The sequence below is a fragment of the Equus przewalskii genome, chromosome 30 (genome assembly GCF_037783145.1).
Source record: "Equus przewalskii isolate Varuska chromosome 30, EquPr2, whole genome shotgun sequence".
In the NCBI taxonomy this organism is placed as follows: Eukaryota; Metazoa; Chordata; class Mammalia; order Perissodactyla; family Equidae; genus Equus; species Equus przewalskii.
This window is the reverse complement of record NC_091860.1, coordinates 7,930,599-7,949,465: the sequence shown is the minus strand read 5'-3', so window position 1 is coordinate 7,949,465 and position 18,867 is coordinate 7,930,599. Positions and strand designations below refer to the sequence as shown.

The following is an 18,867-nucleotide window of genomic DNA, read 5'->3' as shown; positions in this document are numbered from 1 at the left end:
AAAGTGCTATTATAAAATGTTATCAGCAATATTATGCCATTAAAGAAATATTCAGCAGGGGGGTTGGTCCCGTGGTGCAATGGTTAAGTCTGGCGCACTCCACTCCAGCAGCCTAGGCTCATGGGTTTGGAACCCAGGTGCAGACCTACACCACTCGTCAATCCACGCTGTGGCAGTGACCCACATACAAAATAGAGGAAGACTGGCACAGACGTTAACTCAGGGCTAATCTTCCTCAAGCAAAAAACAAAGAAGACTGGCAACAGGTGTTAGCTCAAGGAGAATCTTCCTCATCCCCCCCAAAAAAGAAATATTCAGCAGGATCCATTTTTCATTGACACCAAGAATTAGCACAGAGTTGCAATTATAACCTAAAATGTTCTTAATTAAATGAAAAGCATGTTCACAATTTCTGTTTCCTTTTCCTGGATAAAGTTCTGATCATTTCCCCACCATTTTCTCGCTCTTTTATTTTAAATGGACTTTTTCGGCTCTCCATTATTATTAGATAACATGGACCTCAGAATAACAGCATTGCTTAAGAAAGTTAACAGGATTCCAATCTTAATACACAGTAAATCTACCTGTGCTAAGAGAAGTAGGGCTAAAAATGCATTTATTTCACAAAGAGAACCAAAACATATACCACCAAAACAAGTTCGGATACGAAGCACAACAAGAAACAGATCTGATTTAACCTGAGAGCCAACTTCCCCCACCCCCAGTGCTTTATCAGTTAAGAAATTCTGTTAAATAGTGGCATAAAGCTATCAAAATTTTCTAGTAATTTTTAAACAAAGAATATTGACTATTTTTGCAAATACACTGCTTCTAGATAAAGCACAAACAAATGCTTTCTAGGATAAAAATTGATAGTCACTAAAAATAGAGATGAAACTTACACAGACAATACTAGGACAACTGAATTTCCACAGGTAAAAGAATTAAGTTAGGGGGCCGGCCCAGCGGCACAGTGGTTAAGTTCGTATGCTCCACTTTGGCGGCCCAGGGTTCGCAGGTTTGGATCCCAGGCCCAGATCCACACTCTGCTCAAAAAGCCATGCTGTGGCAGCTTCCCACATATAAAATAGAGGAAGACTGGCACAGATGTCAGCTCAGGGACAATCTTCCTCAAGCAAAAAGAGGACAATCAGCAACAGACGTTAGCTCAGGGACAGTATTCCTCACCAAAAAAAAAGAATTAAGTTAGAATCCTATCTCACAGCATATACAAAAATCAACTCAAAATGGATCAACAAGCTAAATATAAGAGCTAAAACTATAAACTCTTAGAAGAAAATACAGGGGTAAATCCTCATGACCTTAGATTTGGCAGTGGATTCTTAGAAGTCACCAAAAGGATAAGCAACATAAGAAAAAATTGATAAATTGACCTTTAGCAAAATTGAAAACTTTTGTGCATCAAAGGATATTATAAAGAAAGTGAAGAGACAGCCTAGCGAATAGGAAAAATATTTGCAAATCATGTATCTGATAAGGGTTTAATATCTAGAATATATAAAGAATTCTTAAAACTCAACAACAAAAAGACAACCTAATAAAAAAAAAACGGGCAAAGCACTTGAATAGACATTTCCCCAAAGAAGATACACAAACGGCCAACAAGCACATGAAAAGATGCCCAGCATCATTAGTCATTAGGGAAATGCAAATCAAAACCATTATGAGATACCATTTCACACCTACTAGGATGGCTATAATCAAAAAGCATGGAAAGTAACAAGTATTGATGAGGATGTAGAGAAATTGGAACCCTTATACATTGCAAGTGGAAATGTAAAATGGTGCAGACTCAGTAGAAAACAGTCTGGTGTTTCCTCAAAAAGCTAAAAACAGAGTTACCAAATGGCCAGAAAATTCTGCTCCAAGGTACATAGCCAAAAGAATTGAAATCAGGGACTTAAACAGATACTTGTACGGCAACATACATTGCAGCATTATTCACAATAGCCAAAAAGTGGAAACATCTTGAATGTCCATCAACAGATAAATGGATAAACAAAATGCAGGATATACATACAATGGAATATTATTCAACCATAAAACGGAATGAAGTGCTGACACATGGACGAACCTTGTAAACATTACGTTGAGTGGTATGTCAGTCACGAAAGGACAAATATTGTGTGATTCCACTTAATGAAATATCTAAAACAGGCCAAGCCTAAAGACGAAAAGTAGAATGGTGGTTTCCAGGAGCTGGAGGGAGCAGACAAGTGGAGTTACTGCCTAACAGATACAGATTCTGTTTAGAGTGACAAACACGTTTTGGAAGTAGATAGTGGTGATATTTGCATAACACTGTGAATATAATTAATGCCACTAAATTGTACACTGAATGATTAAAATGGCAAATTTTATATATTTTTCACCTCAATTAAAAAAAATTTTTAAATAAAAAATAAACTACATAGGCACTATTAAACATTGCCCTCCTGATAGCGAAAACAGAAGTCACACTATTGCCATAAAGATTATGAAATGAGTCTCAAAATAAAAGACAAATATTACGCAATGAATGAAAATTACTGGCAAAATTCCCATATGAAATGATTCTTTTGGACTTTCTGTAACAACAAAGGCCTGCAGCATGGAGGAGCAGCTGCTATGGTGTTGGCGTGGCAGCAGACATTTACCTTACCACTGGGGGAAACCCCTGACATGACAGCAGTTGAGACACACTCTGCACCTGTGAGAGCCACTGTGAGAAAATGCCGCTTAATGATTTTTCTTAGCGAAAAATCCATACTACATGGAGAGGACTTTTTCACTTAGTTCATAAATATTTTGTGAGCTGTGACAAGGACAAGAATAAGTGTACTAAGTCAGTTTTAAGGAGCACAAGTTCTATATACAAGGAAGTATACTACTACAAAAAAAAAAAAAAGTTGTACTCAAATTCCAATTCATACACTGCTGTTTGTTCACACAGAATAGTGAGCAGTCACCCACATGCCTAGTGAGCTTGACCTGCTGTGGAAGGGAATTGTGAAAACATAAACGCGATCAGCTCAAAGTTGTAGGGTATACCTGTTTGGGGGCATTATTTGAAGAGAACAGTAGCAAGTTGAAGACCCTACTTTTCCACAAAGAAATATACAAATTATCAAGGGGGAAAATGATAACAATTAGTCTTTTAAATGAAAGATGAGAAGAAAACATTTTCATGACAGTGACAATGCCAATAAAGCCCATTTTTGTTATTTCAAATGTTCCTTTAGCGGTAGATCTCAGTGATATATTCAATATCTTCAAAACTTGAGTCTATCACTTTAAGAATAAAAACATCATGATTTTGATGTTGGAAATAAGGTTAACTGAATTTCTTAACAAGACTGATCTGTAGTGCAAACAAGTTGAACACTGGCTGAACATTTCTAAAAGAACTTCTTATGAAAATATGTATATATTGCCAAAATTGCCAAAATATGTAATTATTGCCAAAATTAAAAAGGTAATGCAGAGTTGTAAAGGAGATCATATATAGCTCCAAAAAGAATTACTGAAATGGAAAATGGGTGAGAGTTACTCAGAGAACAGAAAGAAAAGGCCAAAAGATGTAAATACAGAAGAATGATATGAGAGATAAGGGATACAGAAAAGGTCTCACACATACTAAAGTGACACACCAGAAAGAGAAAAGAGAAGTAGAGCATGGAGTATAGATAATATTTGAAAAGACACCAATTGAAAATTTTCCAGAATTCACGAAACACATGAATATACACATTCAAAAAGCCGAAAGAATTCCCAGCAGGATACAGAAATAGAAACTCCCCCTAGACACATAATGCTGGAACTGCAGACATCCAAAGCAAAAAGAAAGAAAAAGAAAATCTTAGAAACAGTCGAAGATAGATTACCATGGGGTAAAAGTGCTCTAAGATCCTTGGGTTTCCAGGTTGACGCTAAACGGACTGATTCAGACGGGATTTGACAAGAAAGGATTCATGTTGTAATTTCTAAGGTAGCCAATGAAAGCACAAAAAGAGAACATACAACTTCAAAACCAGTAGAGGGGAAAACCAAAATGATTAAAAGAAAAATCCTCATCAATCCAAAAGAAGACACAAAAGAATAGAAAAACTTAGAAGAGTCAGGATGAAGAGAAAGCACAAGATATGATGGTTGGTTTTAGACTTAAAAAATCAATCATGATATTAACTGCATTGAAAATGCGCTCATTAAAAGCAAAGACTGGCAGACTTGCTACCTCAAAAAGCTCCATATAAGTAATTCAAAAGATCTACATCTAATACATTAGAAACAGAGAAAAGTTGAAAGTAAAAAGATAGAAAAAGATGTATCATGCAAATATTAACAGAAAAAATATATAGTTTAATACAAAATTTGTTAAAAAGGCTTAATTCACCAGCAGAATAACAAATTTATATTTAATAACAAATTTATATATATACAACAAAAACTGACAGAACTACAAGATAAAACCATAGCTATAAATGAAAATTTTTAAAAATACTTCTCTTGGTAAAGGAAAGAATAATTTAAAAATCAATAAAAATACAGAATATTTGAATAATTCAATTAACAAACGACATATCTGGCATATATATATAAAAAAACTATATTCAATGACAATAGAATCTACCGTCTTTTTAAACACATACAGAATAAATACTGAAATTGACCATATAGCTGGCCATAAAGTAAGTCTAAACAAATTTCAAAGGACTGAAATAACGCAAATTACATTTTCTGACCACAAAGCAATTAAGTAGAAATCAATAACAAAAAAATAAGAAAAATCCTTATTTGTATATTTAAAAGAAATTCTAAATAACCAATAACAAAGTAATTCTAAAGTAACCAAAAACTTAATATAATTAGAAAATATTTGTAATTTATGGCATGAAATAAAACCAGTACTTAAGAAGAAACCATCTTAAAAGTGAAGAACATCAGGAAAAGAGGAAAGTTGAAAATTTATTAACAAATTTTCATAATTAGAGAAAGAACAGTAAAAATCAACGAAAAACACCAAATAGACAGTAGAGAAAATTAATAAAACCAAAAGTTCTATATCTAAAAAGACTATAGTCATGTGCCACATGATGACGTTTCAGTCGATGACAAACAGCATATACAACACTTGCCCTGTAAGATTAGTACCACATAGCCTAGGTGTGTAGTAGGCTACACCATCTTGGTTTGTGTAAGTGCACTCTATGATGTTCACACAATTACAAAATAGCCTAATGATGCGTTCTTAGAACGTATCCCTGTCATTAAGCAACACACGTCTGAAATAAAATTGACAAAACTCTGGCAATATTAAGCAAAGTGAAAAAGAGGACAAAAATGACCAATATCGGGACCAAAACACATTAATATAGAAACTACAATATGAAATAATATTATGAGCAACTTGTTCACAAATTTGAAAATTTAGACAAAATGGACTAAGTCTTAGAAAAATGTAAATCACCAAAACTGACTCAAGAAGAAACAGAAAGCCTGAATACTTTTATAACCCTTAAAACAAATGAATTCGTCATCAAAATTCTTATCAAAAGGAAAATTTCCAGGCCCAAGTAACCTAACAGGTAAGTTCTACTCAAGTAAAAACTAATTTCAATTTTTCACAAACTTTTCCACAGAAGAGTAAATACTCCTCCCAGCACACTATATGAGGCCAGCATGACTTTGCAAAAACCTGATAAGAGAGAATGAATGTGATGTTGTGATTTATAAGAAAAATATATTGGTCACACATTCAGATGACCAAGCACATACTTCTCACATATACTTGGTCTTCGTCTGCAGTTCCTGGCTCACAGCTCCCCAAATCCTTGGAATTTCCTAAGTGTTGAGAATGATAAAAGTGTTGTGTTTATGCTACTGAAGGTGACTTCTGGACCCCAATCAAGGGTGAAGGCTGGTTGCCAGGAGAACCAGCCGTGTGATCAGAAGACTGGAACTTTCGGTCCCACTCCCTGATTTCAGGGGAGGGGAGGACGGCTTGAGGTTAAACCAATTGCCCATGGACAATGACTTTAGTCAATCAGGACTACATAATGAAGCCTCCGTAAAAACCCAAACAGACTGCTCCGTTGCCCTTTTTCCTTTTTCAGAGTTTCCACACTGGGGAACCAGAATGCTTCCACGTGCTACTCCAAGCTCCAGAAGGACAGCAGCTCCTTTGTTTGGGACCTTGCCCTACATATCTCTTCATGTGGCTGTTGACTCATATCCTTTGTAATAAATCGGTAACCTAAAGGCCAGACCTGCAGGGTAGTTGTTAAATTCAAGCACTCCTCTTCGGTGGTCCAGGGTTCGCAGGTTTGGATCCTGGGCATGGACACAGCACCACTCATTAAACCACCCTGTGGTGGCATCCTACATAAAACAGAGGAAGATTGGCATAGATAATGGTTCAGCGACAATCTTCCTCACGCAAAAAGAGGAGGACTGGCAACAGATGTTAACTTGGGACCAATCTTCCTCACAAAAAATAAATAAATAAATAAATCGGTAATCTAGTGAGTAAAGGGGTTTTCTTGAGTTCTGTGAGCCATTCTAGCAAATTAATCAAATCAAATTTAATAAAGACCTAGAGCAAATATGACAAAGTAGAAAGGTTGAAATGATTCCTTTTGAGATCTCGAACTATAAGAACAAGGGTGCTCAGTCTCACGGCAGATAGTCAACACTGTAATGAAGGCTCCAGGTGGCAGCGCTGGATACAGGGGAACGACAGAGCTCTTAAATCTCTTGGAACTTCCTGGTGACAGCACTGTCTTTTGCTCTAAGGAGGTGACTCTTGGTGGGCCCCTGGATAGCATGATTAGACGCTTGGAACTTTCGGCCTCACCCCTCATCCTCTGGGAGGGGGAGAAGTGCTGGAGATTGAGTTAATAATCAATCACATCTATATGAGGAAAGGTCCATAAAAATCCCAATACTATAGGGTTCAGCGAGCTTCCAGGTTGGTGAACACATCTACGTGCTGGGAGGATGGCTGGTGCATCCCAACGCTATGGGGAAGGACGCTCCTGAGTTCAGGACCCTTCTGGAGCTTGTCCTGTGTTTCTCTTCATCTGGCTGTTCATCTGTATCCTGTATCATATCTTTTATTATATAATAATATTATACAATAATATTTAAAAATATGTTAAATATTTATTTTAAATATTTTAAATTAAATATAAAAGTAATTTAAAATATTATATAATAAACTGGTAAACACATAAGTGTTTCCTGAGTTCTGTGAGCTGTTCTAGTAAATGATCAAACCCAAGGAGAGTCGTGGGAACCTCCAACTTGTAGCTTAAATCAGACGGAAGTTGTGGGTAACCTGGGGACCCATTACTTGCTTTGGCATCTGAAGCGATGGAGAGTATTGGAGCACTGAGCCCTGAAACTGTGCAATCTGCACTAACTCCAGTCACCGTCTGAACTGAATTGTAAGACATCTAGCTAATGTTGTAGAGAACTGCCTGTTGTGGGGGAAAAAACCCACACATCTGGTGTCAGAAGTATTGTGTATGTGAGTAAAGGAAAAACACAAGAGTTTGGATTGGATTTTCTTTCTGTTCTCTCAAGGAAAGTATTACAAAATCATATGAAGAAGCAATCAAAGAGGAGACAGACAAGAAATATAGAATAAAAAGCATTATAGAGGTGTGTCAGGCAGTTCATTAATAAAAATACTATGTTCTTTCCCTGGATTTTGTAATATTTATGTTTCCATGTTTTTATTTACAATTTATCATTTTTTTCTCATTGTAAATAGTCACCATCAGCCTTAAAAAGTTCATATAATGTAATTCTATTTATAAAGTTCAACAACAGGCAAAATTAATCGATATTGCCTAGGGATGCTTACATAAATCATAAACTATGTTTTATGCATAGTGTGAGATAGGAATCTTTATTTTTTCATGGCCATCTCTAAGAAGATTGAGGAGGTTGTGAACGAGAAGAAATACACAAGTTGCTTTCAGGGTGTTCAATTTCTTGATCCAGGTGGTGATCACATGGATGTTGGCATTATAAGCACTTTTAAAACTGTATTATAAAAGTTTTATGTGCATTTCTGTATATATATGTATCATATTTCACATATGATGTTTGTAAAAATCATATTTAATGAATTTATATAACTAAGTAACACAGGCACTAAGCAGGAAAGGAATGAGACCATAAGATTACAAACAGAACGGTACCATACAATCATCAAAATAAGATCAACTCTCTAGTTGATAATAGTTGTTTCCTGCGGAGGAAAAGATAACAATTCTGATACTGCTACACATGTACACCGGGACTGAGTAATTAAAATGGATGGTGGATGGCGGCAGCCAGGTTTCTCACTGTTGGAGTGGGAATTTACAGACAAGCAAGGGAAGGAGAATGATCCATTTGCTAATGGACGAGAGTTGGAGACATCAATAAGAATTCATATCTAGCTTATAGTTACAGATGACAGCACACAGAAATGTTTCTGTACGTCTGTATACACAAGGGTTAGTGTACATACATGTATTTCTCTGCTGTCAGATGAGACGGTTTAAAAGAAACAATACTCCAGTAGCAACGTGCAAACCTATCACCCACATCTTGGTTTCTAATCCCATTCTCCAATAAAAGGCACTAGAGCTCCTGAGAGCAATGGCTGATTCTAGGACTGGGGCATTGTAAAAAGAGCCTGGAGTATCTCGTAGTGCCAAAAGTAAGGAAATGTTAAAAACAAGCAAGCCATTGATGGAGGCATATCAAAGAAACCAAGAGAAAGAGCTCCCCAAAGCCAAAGCTGGAAGAGTTTGAGCAAGGAAATCAAGTAGTATTGGATTATAACCCACAGAACAAATAAACACCCCTGAATCCACACTGATACAAATAAACGAGTGAATAAATTAACAAATAGGAAAGAAGAGACAAAGACTTCCAAATAATTTATATAGACACTTCACCCTGAAGCAGGGGGAGCACGGCATGCAACTCTTTCAGTGTCGGCTACACATGGAGACTTCCTTCCAGAGTGTGGTATGGAAAGGGCGGGAAAAGAGTAATTTTCCAGTGGAGAAATCTGACAAACACGATTTCAGCCAGTTGATCAACATCAACAGTCAAAAATCAAGTTGATAGTACATATCGTGATATGACTATGGCACTTTACATCAGGCAATTCCAGGAGAGGGAATTCTACAACATACCTGACCAGTACTCCTGAAAACTGGCAAGATCATCAAAAACAAGGAAACTCTGAGAAACCCTCAAGCCAAGAGGAGCCTAATGAGACAATGACAACTGAATGTAACAGGAGATCCTGAAACAAAAATAAAGGATATTAGGGGGAAACTAAGGAAATCTGAAGAAAGTATAGATTTTAGTTAATAATAATGTATCAATATTGACTCAGTAACTGAAATGAATGTTCCAAACTAGGGGAAGATGTTAATAATCAGGGAAACAAGGTGTAAGGTACACTGCAACTCTCTGGATTATGTTCATAATCTTTCTGTAAATCTAAAATTGCTCTAAAAAATAAAGTCCATTAAAAAAAATTTTTAAGTAAGATCAACAGATAATAATAGCCCAAAAAAGAAAACACAGAATATATGTAATACTTATATACAATACAGGGAATATTACAAATTTATGTCAAAAGGATGGACTATTGAATAAGTGATTCTGGGACTACTGGCTGTTCATGCGGGAAATAAAATTAGATTACTGCCTCACTCCACATACAAATTACAGTTGGACTAAAATTCCAAATGCGTAAAACCAAATTTTTTAAATTGCTGGAAGAAAATCTTAGAGAATTACTTCCTGATCTTGCAGTAGGGAGGAAAGGCCTTCTTAAGCAGAAGAAAAAAAGCACTAACCACACAGAAAAGATTGATTTGTCTACACAAAAGTTTTCACCTTCTACCGAAGAAATATTATCAAGGAAGGGACAAATAACTGACCGGAAGCAATGATGTTCAACCTAAAACAACCCAAAGGATTAATACATACAAATAAAGAAATTCTGCAAATAAACAAGAAAATGATAAACCAATGGAAAAATGGGGAAAGGACATGAACAGAAAAATCACAGAGGAATAAACGGCCATTAAACAAATGGAAATACGCTTAATGTCAGTAGTAATGCACATTTAACATTTAGGATAGCATGTTTTCCCCATCAGATTGGTAAAAACCATAAAGGCTGATAACACTGAAAACTGGCAAGAGCGTGGGGGAAAGGATCTTTAATGCACTGTCTGTAGACTGTCAAGTGGTTTAACCAATCTGGAGGTCAATTTGACAACATCCATTAAATGTGTACCTCTTCTCTCCCAAAATATTACAAAAGGAGCAAAACCAGGGTTTCCATTAACAGAAGTCTGGTTCACTAAATTGTGACATGATGGAAAACTATGCATTAGCTTAAAAGAATGAGGTAAATATATAGATGTATGCAGAGACAGATATATAGATATATTTATAGATATACAGATACACATAAACACACACATTTATATACATATATATATATATGTATGACTTACAGTGAAAGTCTTTTCCCAAGAGTACTGGGGCCACTGTTAGTCGGGTGCTGGGCCCCTGCTGCTACCTGAGCATCTGTCCTCAGCTGCAATCTCTAACTCTGTTCCCCCGGAGACCTGACCATGCAACAGCAATGACATTGCTCAGCAACACTGCTCCTGGTAAAAATGACCCCTGACTGGTAAACTGCATCTGGTCTGCGAGGCACTATAAGAGAACCATAAGCATCTGATGGGTACACCACACATTGGGGCTTCCCTAACTGCGGTGACTCCTAACATGCACATCCTCTCTGCCTGACTCAAACCTTGTTGGGACACACAGGTCAAAAACTATCACACTGCCAGGTATGAGTCACACAGGCATTTTAGATTTGCACCAAGTGAGCCAGCTATGTGTGGAAAAGTCCTTTTTAAGTTCTAAATAGCCTACGTTATTTTTCATGACTGACACCTAAACTGCCCTATAAACTATAAATACTCCATTTTAATCATTCCCCGAGTTAGATGTAAGCAACAATATTTTGCATTCAATTAAACTAAGGCATTTTTGGTGAATCGCAAAGCATAAAACTTACTCATTACACAACTGTAGTAAATTTATGGTGCAAATAAATTTTATCTATAATTTCCCAAACCACTATGGAAAGTTAAATCATTCATTTTATATAGCAGAACATAATGTGGGACTACATAAAAACTAAAAAGAAGAAAAAAATTTTTCCAAAGGAGCTGGCCTCCAAGTTAATGTCTTGAGGAAAAAAGAATTATGTAATTTAAAAATCAAAATCACTTCCTAAAAAAAAACTAATCCTCAGTGTAAATCACAGTGGAAAAAAATCACTCTTGATGGATAAAGACGAGACAAAACTTGCCAAAATATAAGTATGGATATGCTTGAAATAACGAAGAATGATATTTGCAAATAGTGCAAATGAAAATGCCAATGAACGTAATATAACAAAATCAAATTTGTGATTCGGCCTTTTTAAAATTATGGTGACAGTAACTGTCCACTCTGAGACAGCTACTAGTTATGGAATGGTATTAATGGGACCAAATTCAGTACGGTCAGTGCGACACAGAACGTTCTTTTAGTCACATTCGATGCTACACTTCTTTTGAGGGCACTTAAAAATGCAAAGCACAGCTCCCCAACCTCACTTACATTCTGCTTTAATAGTTCTGGGAAATATCCAGGAACGTACATTTTTAAAAAGTGCTCATTCTGGGGAACCCCAGAATAGGACTTCAAAGGGGATCGACCTCCCTCACGCCACCTCCTGAAACGAGCCAGGAGGAGGGGATTTTACACACGTATACACACAGTCGTATTTTTCCCTTTCTCAGAAATCTTTATTCTAAGTATCACTAAGTCTTACGACTGATAATAAGGTGAAATATGTTTGTTTTAATTAAATCCCTTAATGACATATGTCAACTTTGGAATAGTTTTCACCTCTGGTGACAGGAAGAAAGAAAATGGAAGAACAGGGTAGGGATAGTGTTTTATTTCTTAAAGAAAAAAAGTGAGAAGTCGAAGCAAGTACAGCAAAAAGTTCATATCTGTCATTAAATATGAGTGGAAGGTAACATGAGTATCACAGTCTACTTGGCTATATGTTTAAAATACTTAATATATTTTTTAAGAAATTTAAATGCACGGCATTATTCCACAAGGCAAGACAGTATAAGAGCATCAGCACAAACCCCCACTACCTGGAGACAGCAGTCACTCAACGGCCTTCGATAATTTTTATCTTGGAACGACATATCCAAGTTGATTTTACGCCCTTATGTTAGTTATAGAAAAACAAGCATGATCTGTTTGCGCTTGCTTAAAGCAATGCTGTTTCTCACTGTGAACAAGAAAATTTAAGTAAGGATGGACGGGAAACTGCCCCTCTTGGGTTCACATACCTGTGTCACTCCCAGATCCTGTTGACAAAGCTGGCATGATGCAGGCTGCAGGCTGGGACGCCACACTCCAAACACGCTCGGCTCACAAAGCTGCAGGGAATTCCAGCTCGACGGCTGCAGCCACGCTGTCTACCAAGATTTATGTATCAGGCAGGCCGTTTCCACGAAGAAAAGGAACACTTTAAAAATAATAATAATAATAATAAGGAAGATTACTGGATGGCAACATTCTGTAACATTCAAAATTCTTAATCCAACACACTTCTTCAGAATTTCTTCTACAGACTACATGCAAGTATTAAGTGTAAGCATTTTTGATTTTGATGCGAGATTTCTAATTAAAAACATGAAAGTTCTTCATGCATGTATCAAGGCTTCCTTAAAGATTTTTACAGTTGGTCTGAGGACTGTGAATTACATAGACGGAGAACTTAAAGAAGCTTTTGTACGCCAATGCCATTCGAAAATTCCTTCCTTCTATTATAAGTCTAAGCTGTATTTCCAAATGCACAACAGAGACTCTATAAATTGTCAACAACTTTTAACTAATTGTAATTTTTTAAACAGCTCATCCTAATAGGACAACTGCAAAGTTCTCTAACCGAAAACTGCAAATAACCTTGAAAGAATACTAAAGCTGCAGCAAGGTGTTATTACAGATTTCCACAAACGTTAATAATCTAAACCTAACAGTCCACACTAATCTACAAAAGTAAATTCTTTTAGTAAAAACTAAGCTTTGATGTATCTTGGAAAATACCAGTTTTTTTCAATAACTATTTTAACTAATGTTTCTCCCCAAACAAGCAGTAAAGGCATCATTGCACAGCAGCTGAGAGCAGGGGATGTGGAGTTTGGCCTGTTCTCTAATCCTGCTGGCTCTGTGACCCTAGAGAAGATATTTCATCTTATTAAATCTTAATTTCCTTATATGCAAATGGAGATAAGAGCAATTTGGAATTGTTTGATAATTAACTATGCTAAGGCACAGAGCACACCATCTGGCACATGGCAAGCAAACAACAAATGCTGGTTATTATGACTGGGGTCGTTTAATTCAGGTAATAAGATTATAAAATGAAAACATAAAAGAAAGTAGCAAGATTAAAATTTACATTGGCCTGACACCTAGAAGGAGGCCATGTGGTTTCAATTTGGACCACTGCTGCCTAATAACGGAAAATACACTGCATTTACATTTTTTAGAAATCAGAAGAACACCACAATGTGTTTCAGTTCGTTTTGAATACATTTTCCCCAGTTCTCTGTAAAGCCAAATTCAGTAATTTAAAAGCATATTTTAACATATATTAAGAAGAAAAACAGATATTGTAAACACTCAAAAAACTGGCTCACTCCAATTCTTAAAGCCTTTAAATTGCTGATTCATATTACAGAATAAAGAAAATGAGCTTGCCAAATTTCATTGTGGAAAAGTCCAAACTATAAAATTCTATAAAGCCTTTTAAATGAGCTTTCTAATTATCAAAGTAAATGACAGTATGAAAAAATTCACCGTCAAGTAAATTATCTTGGACCAGACCATCTGATGCAATGTCTTGAATTTTGTTTTATATTATTACAAAGATTTATAAAGCTAAAGTATACCTACAAATCCATATAGAAAAGAGTGTTAATTAAAAATATAAGGACAGTTATGTTAAATAGCAAATTAAAATATAAATCACTAAGCTAAAAATGAAAGAGTTTCCAAAGCAAGGTTTCATTAATGCCCATCTCTGAAGCTGTTTTCCCAATAATTTTAAAGGCAATTCTGCTTTGCTTCCATAAATTATTCTAACAATCAGGATTAAGATTCAACTACATAAAAATATTCCTTAATTCAAACACAAACCAAGTCAAAAACAGACCATACATAATTTAAAGAATGCATTCAATTAGTAGACTCGCTTTTGCTGCTGAGAAAAAAGAAGGAAACGGTTAAAATTTATAAAGTGTATGCACACACATTTCTACCATTAGGGCAATATATATGTGTGTATGTGGGTAGGTATTCACTGTGTCTGTATGTATGTAATTTAAGATCTTTATGCCATGAGAAAAGTCGTAATTTGTATGGGACAGATTGCCTAACTATAGAAATACACTATATAATCTACACTGTGCAAACTACCACTTTCTTCACGCCTTAAAGAATTTACAGTGTTTCACTTTTACAAACCACACACACCATATAATAAGCCAATTTATGCTTCTATCAAACATTCTATTAATACTATGACAACTTACATTCCACATCAAAACATCCTTCGGACTTGACGCTGCTGCTACACTACATACTCTCTGTGAAAGGCCTTAGCTTGTCTCATTTTTTATTTCATAATGAACCCTCAAGGTTAAATTTTTCCAGTCATATTAAGAAATATATGCAACAAAGTAATTATCTTCTCAGAACATATATATTAATAAAAAATAAATGGTTTGATAAAATCCCAACTAGTAAAATGTTTAATATTTTGTGGAACGAAGCAGAACTTGCTGGGTTTAACTTTCAAACTGAGCTAAATTTTTGTAGTAATCATGTTATTTTCTTTGGCTAAATTTATCGAAAATGCTTTGGAATTTGTCAGAACCCAGCCATAATTATTACTGACTGTTGTATGGAATCGATTTACTACAACACAAAAATACCAGCTGTTACAGTATGTCCTGAGAGGGATTACCGAATATTCTTAAATTGAAGTTCAATCCATCTTCCCATAAAAAGAGAGACCCGAACGCCAGGAACATAACAGCGGTATCAAGTGCACCTGAAGCATTTACAATGCCCAATAGAACCATTACAACCCGCCTTTAAAAAGCCTGATTTTTTGAAATTTCATTATTCCAGTTGTACCTTGCTTCTATATATCACACTGTATCAGGTTCTCTGGCATCGATCATGTGGAAACAGTGAAATATGTGAAGGGGTAGGAGCTTACAATGTTCAGTTTCTACCCGCCCCGGGGAACTCGTGGCGCTCCCGTGGCACTCATGACACCTAGTGGTCAACCACAGAAGTCCAAGTATCTGTAGCAGAAAGTTTGAGTTTTCAGTAAAGCAAAAATTGCCTTAACTGTACCCAGGAAGCAGTCATCTGCAAAAATTTTTATTAATGTGCACACACACACACACAAAGAAAAACACGCTCCCCTGTGTGTTTCCTCTACTCTCAATACCTCACTATGACACTTCTTACACCACATGTAGTTTCCCAGGCATCGAGCAATGCTCCAACGCCAGCTGGGTGCCCTACAATTTAACTCAATTCTGACATCATCTACCTGGAGACAGGCATCAGATCCCACAGTTTAGGGGCTCAGCCCTACAAGATGCAGCCCCCCCTTCAGATGTCAATCAGAAGTCCAGGCTGTCACCTGTGTTTACTTACTCGTTTACCAGTTTATTACAAAAGGATGACTCAGGAACAGCCAGGTGAAAGAGATGCATAGGGCAAGGTATGCGGGAAAGGGCACGGAGCTTTCGTGGCTCCCTCTGGGTCTGCCATTCTCCCCGCACTCCCACGTGTTCAGCAACCTGGAATCTCTCCAATAATCATTCTTTGGGGTTTGCATGGCAGCTTCATTATGTAGGCATGATTGATTAAATCATTGGCCATTGGTGACTGATTCAACCTGCAGTCTCTGTCCCTCAGGGGTGGGGGAGTGGGGGGGAGGGCAGTGACAATACTGACTGAAAGTTCCAACCCTCTAATCAAGGTAGGTCCCCCAGCAACTAGCCCCCATCCTTAGGGGCTTTCCAAAAGTCACCTTATTAACACACTCAGGCATGGCTGAAAGGGGCTTGTTATGAATAACAAAAGACACCTGTATTGCTCTTATCACTTAGGAAATTCCAAGAGTTTTAGGAGCTCTGTGCCAGAAACAAGCATGAAGACCAAATACATATTTCTTTTTATAAATCACAATCTACACACCCCCACGAAGTTAATGCAGATGAACAAGAAATCAAGTGCTGAACCTAATGTCCAAACACATTTCCTCTCTATTTGGGGGAGTATTCAAGAATATGAAAACTTTTAATTAACTTATCATGAATAAAGCACTTAATAATCATATTAACATCCCATTGTTTCCAGACAATAACTATAATATGGTAATAACTGTAAAAACAGTAATCCAGCTGTAGATTACTTCACCAGTCCACATATTCTAAAGTTCCACTTTCAAAACCTAACACAGCACTAACACAAACAAGAGTAAACTTATTTTTTACAAATCTAATATCACAGATTGGTTTAAAAATGATCAATTTGAAAGATTCATTAGTTATACTAGCCAATGTCAGCAGCAAATTGGTATCTATTAACATTATTCAAACCTTTATAAATTATAATCGTAGAAAATAAAGGAGGCAACATTTAGCTAACTAGCGTAAACCTGCTCATATAAAAAGGCATTTATACCTTTTATACCAGCAGTTCTCAAAGTGTGGTCTGCAGACCCCCAGTGGTCTCCAAGACCCCTTCAGAGAGGGTCATAACGTCAAGTTATTTTCATAAAAATATTGAGACATTATTTGCCTTTTGTACTGTGTCAACATTTGCACTAATGGCGAGAAGCAATGGTGACAAAACCACTGGCACCTAAGCACAAATCAAGACAATACCAAGTTGAAACAATTCATGTCTATATTCTTCACTGCCAAGTACTGTCATTAAAAAAAAAAAAAGGACTACATCAAACTAAAAAGCTTCTGCACAGCAAAGGAAACCATCAACAAAATGAAAATGCAATCTACAGCATGGCAGAAAATATTTGCACATTATATATGGATAAGAGGTTAATATCCAAAAAATATAAAAAACTCATACAACTCAATAGCAAAAAACCCCCAAACAATCTGATTTAAAAATGGGCAGGGGAGCTGAACATTTTTCCAAAGAAGACATACAAAGAGCCAGCAGGTACATGAAAAGGTGCTCAACATTATTAATCATCAGGAAGATGCAAATCAAAACCACAATGAGATACCACCTCATACCTGCTAGAATGGCTATCATCAGACAAACAACAGATAAGCGCTGGGAGGATGTGGAGAAAAGGGAACCCTGTGCACTGTTGGTGAGAATGTAAATTGGTGCAGCCACTATGGAAAACAGTATGGAGATCCCTAAAAATTAATGCTCCAGCAATTCCATTTCTGGGTATTTATCCAAAAGAAACAAAAACACTCACTCAAGAAGACATATGCACCCCCATGTTCACTGCAGCATTATTTACAATAGCCAAGACATGGAAACAACCTAAGCGTCAACCGATGGATGAATGGATAAAGGCAACACACACACACACACACACACACACACAAGGAATATTATTCAGCCATAGAAAAGAAGGAAATCTTGGGGCTAGCCCAGTAGCGCAGCGGTTAAGTTCGCACGTTCCGCTTTGGTGGCCTGGGGTTCACCGGTTCAGATCCCGGGTGCAGACATGGCGCTGATTGGCAAGCCATGCTGTGGTAGGCATCCCACGTATAAAGTGGAGGAAGATGGGCACGGATGTTAGCTCAGGGCCAGTCTTCCTCAGCAAAAAGAGGAAGATTGGCGGCAGATGTTAGCTCAGGGCTAATCTTCCTCCAAAAAAAAAAAGAAGGAAATCTTGCCATTTGAGACAACATGGATGGACCTTGAGGGCATCATGATAAGTGAAATAAGTCAAGTAGAAAGGGAAATACTGTATGATCTCACTTACACATGCAATCTACATAAACAAAAACTGAGCTCATGGATATCAGTGGCTGCCAGAGATAGGGGTTAAGGGGTGAGTGAAATGGGAGAAGGGGGTCAAAGGGTACAAGTTTCCAGTTATATAATGAGTAAGTCCTGGGGATGTAATGTAACGGCCTGGTGACTATAGTTAATACTATATTGCATATTTGAAAGTAGCTAGGAGAGTAGATCTTTAAAGTTCTAATCATGAGGAAAAAAAATTTTGTTAACTATGTATGGTGATGGATGTGAACTGCACTTATTGTGGTGATTATTTTGCAATATATACAAATATTCAATGATTACAGTGTACACATGTTATGTCAATTATACCTCAATTAAAAAATGTATAAAAAAAGAAACGAGGAGAAAAAATGGTTCACTTCAGAATGCCCTTAATGAAGTAGTAAAAATCAACTGACTCTTCCACGTCCGTGTTTTTAATGTTCTGTGTGATGAAATGGGAAGCACGCAGACAGTGCTGCCACTCTGAAGGAAGCCACAGCTGTCTCAAAGAAAAGCACTTGTGCAATGGTTTTTGTAAACTGAACTAGTCGTTTTTTTCATGCAACACCATATCTACTTGAAAAAACAACAAAAAGACAAACTATTCAGGCTATTCTGGTTTGAGTATTCGGCAGCCATTTTGTTGAAAATGAATGAAATGAGTCTGAGACT

General features: G+C 36.7%; 1 protein-coding gene across 5 annotated transcripts in view; it reads right to left on the bottom strand.

The window, feature by feature from the left end:
• Positions 1–18,867, bottom strand: part of MPP7 (MAGUK p55 scaffold protein 7) — a 242,341-nt gene that overhangs the window by 150,550 nt on the left and 72,924 nt on the right. For all 5 annotated transcript variants that reach the window (XM_070600843.1, XM_070600839.1, XM_070600842.1 and 2 more), the window contains one exon: positions 12,459–12,637. In XM_070600843.1, the coding sequence (XP_070456944.1) occupies positions 12,459–12,495 (37 nt within the window). In that variant the 5' untranslated portion in view covers positions 12,496–12,637. The remainder of the gene's footprint in view (positions 1–12,458; positions 12,638–18,867) is intronic.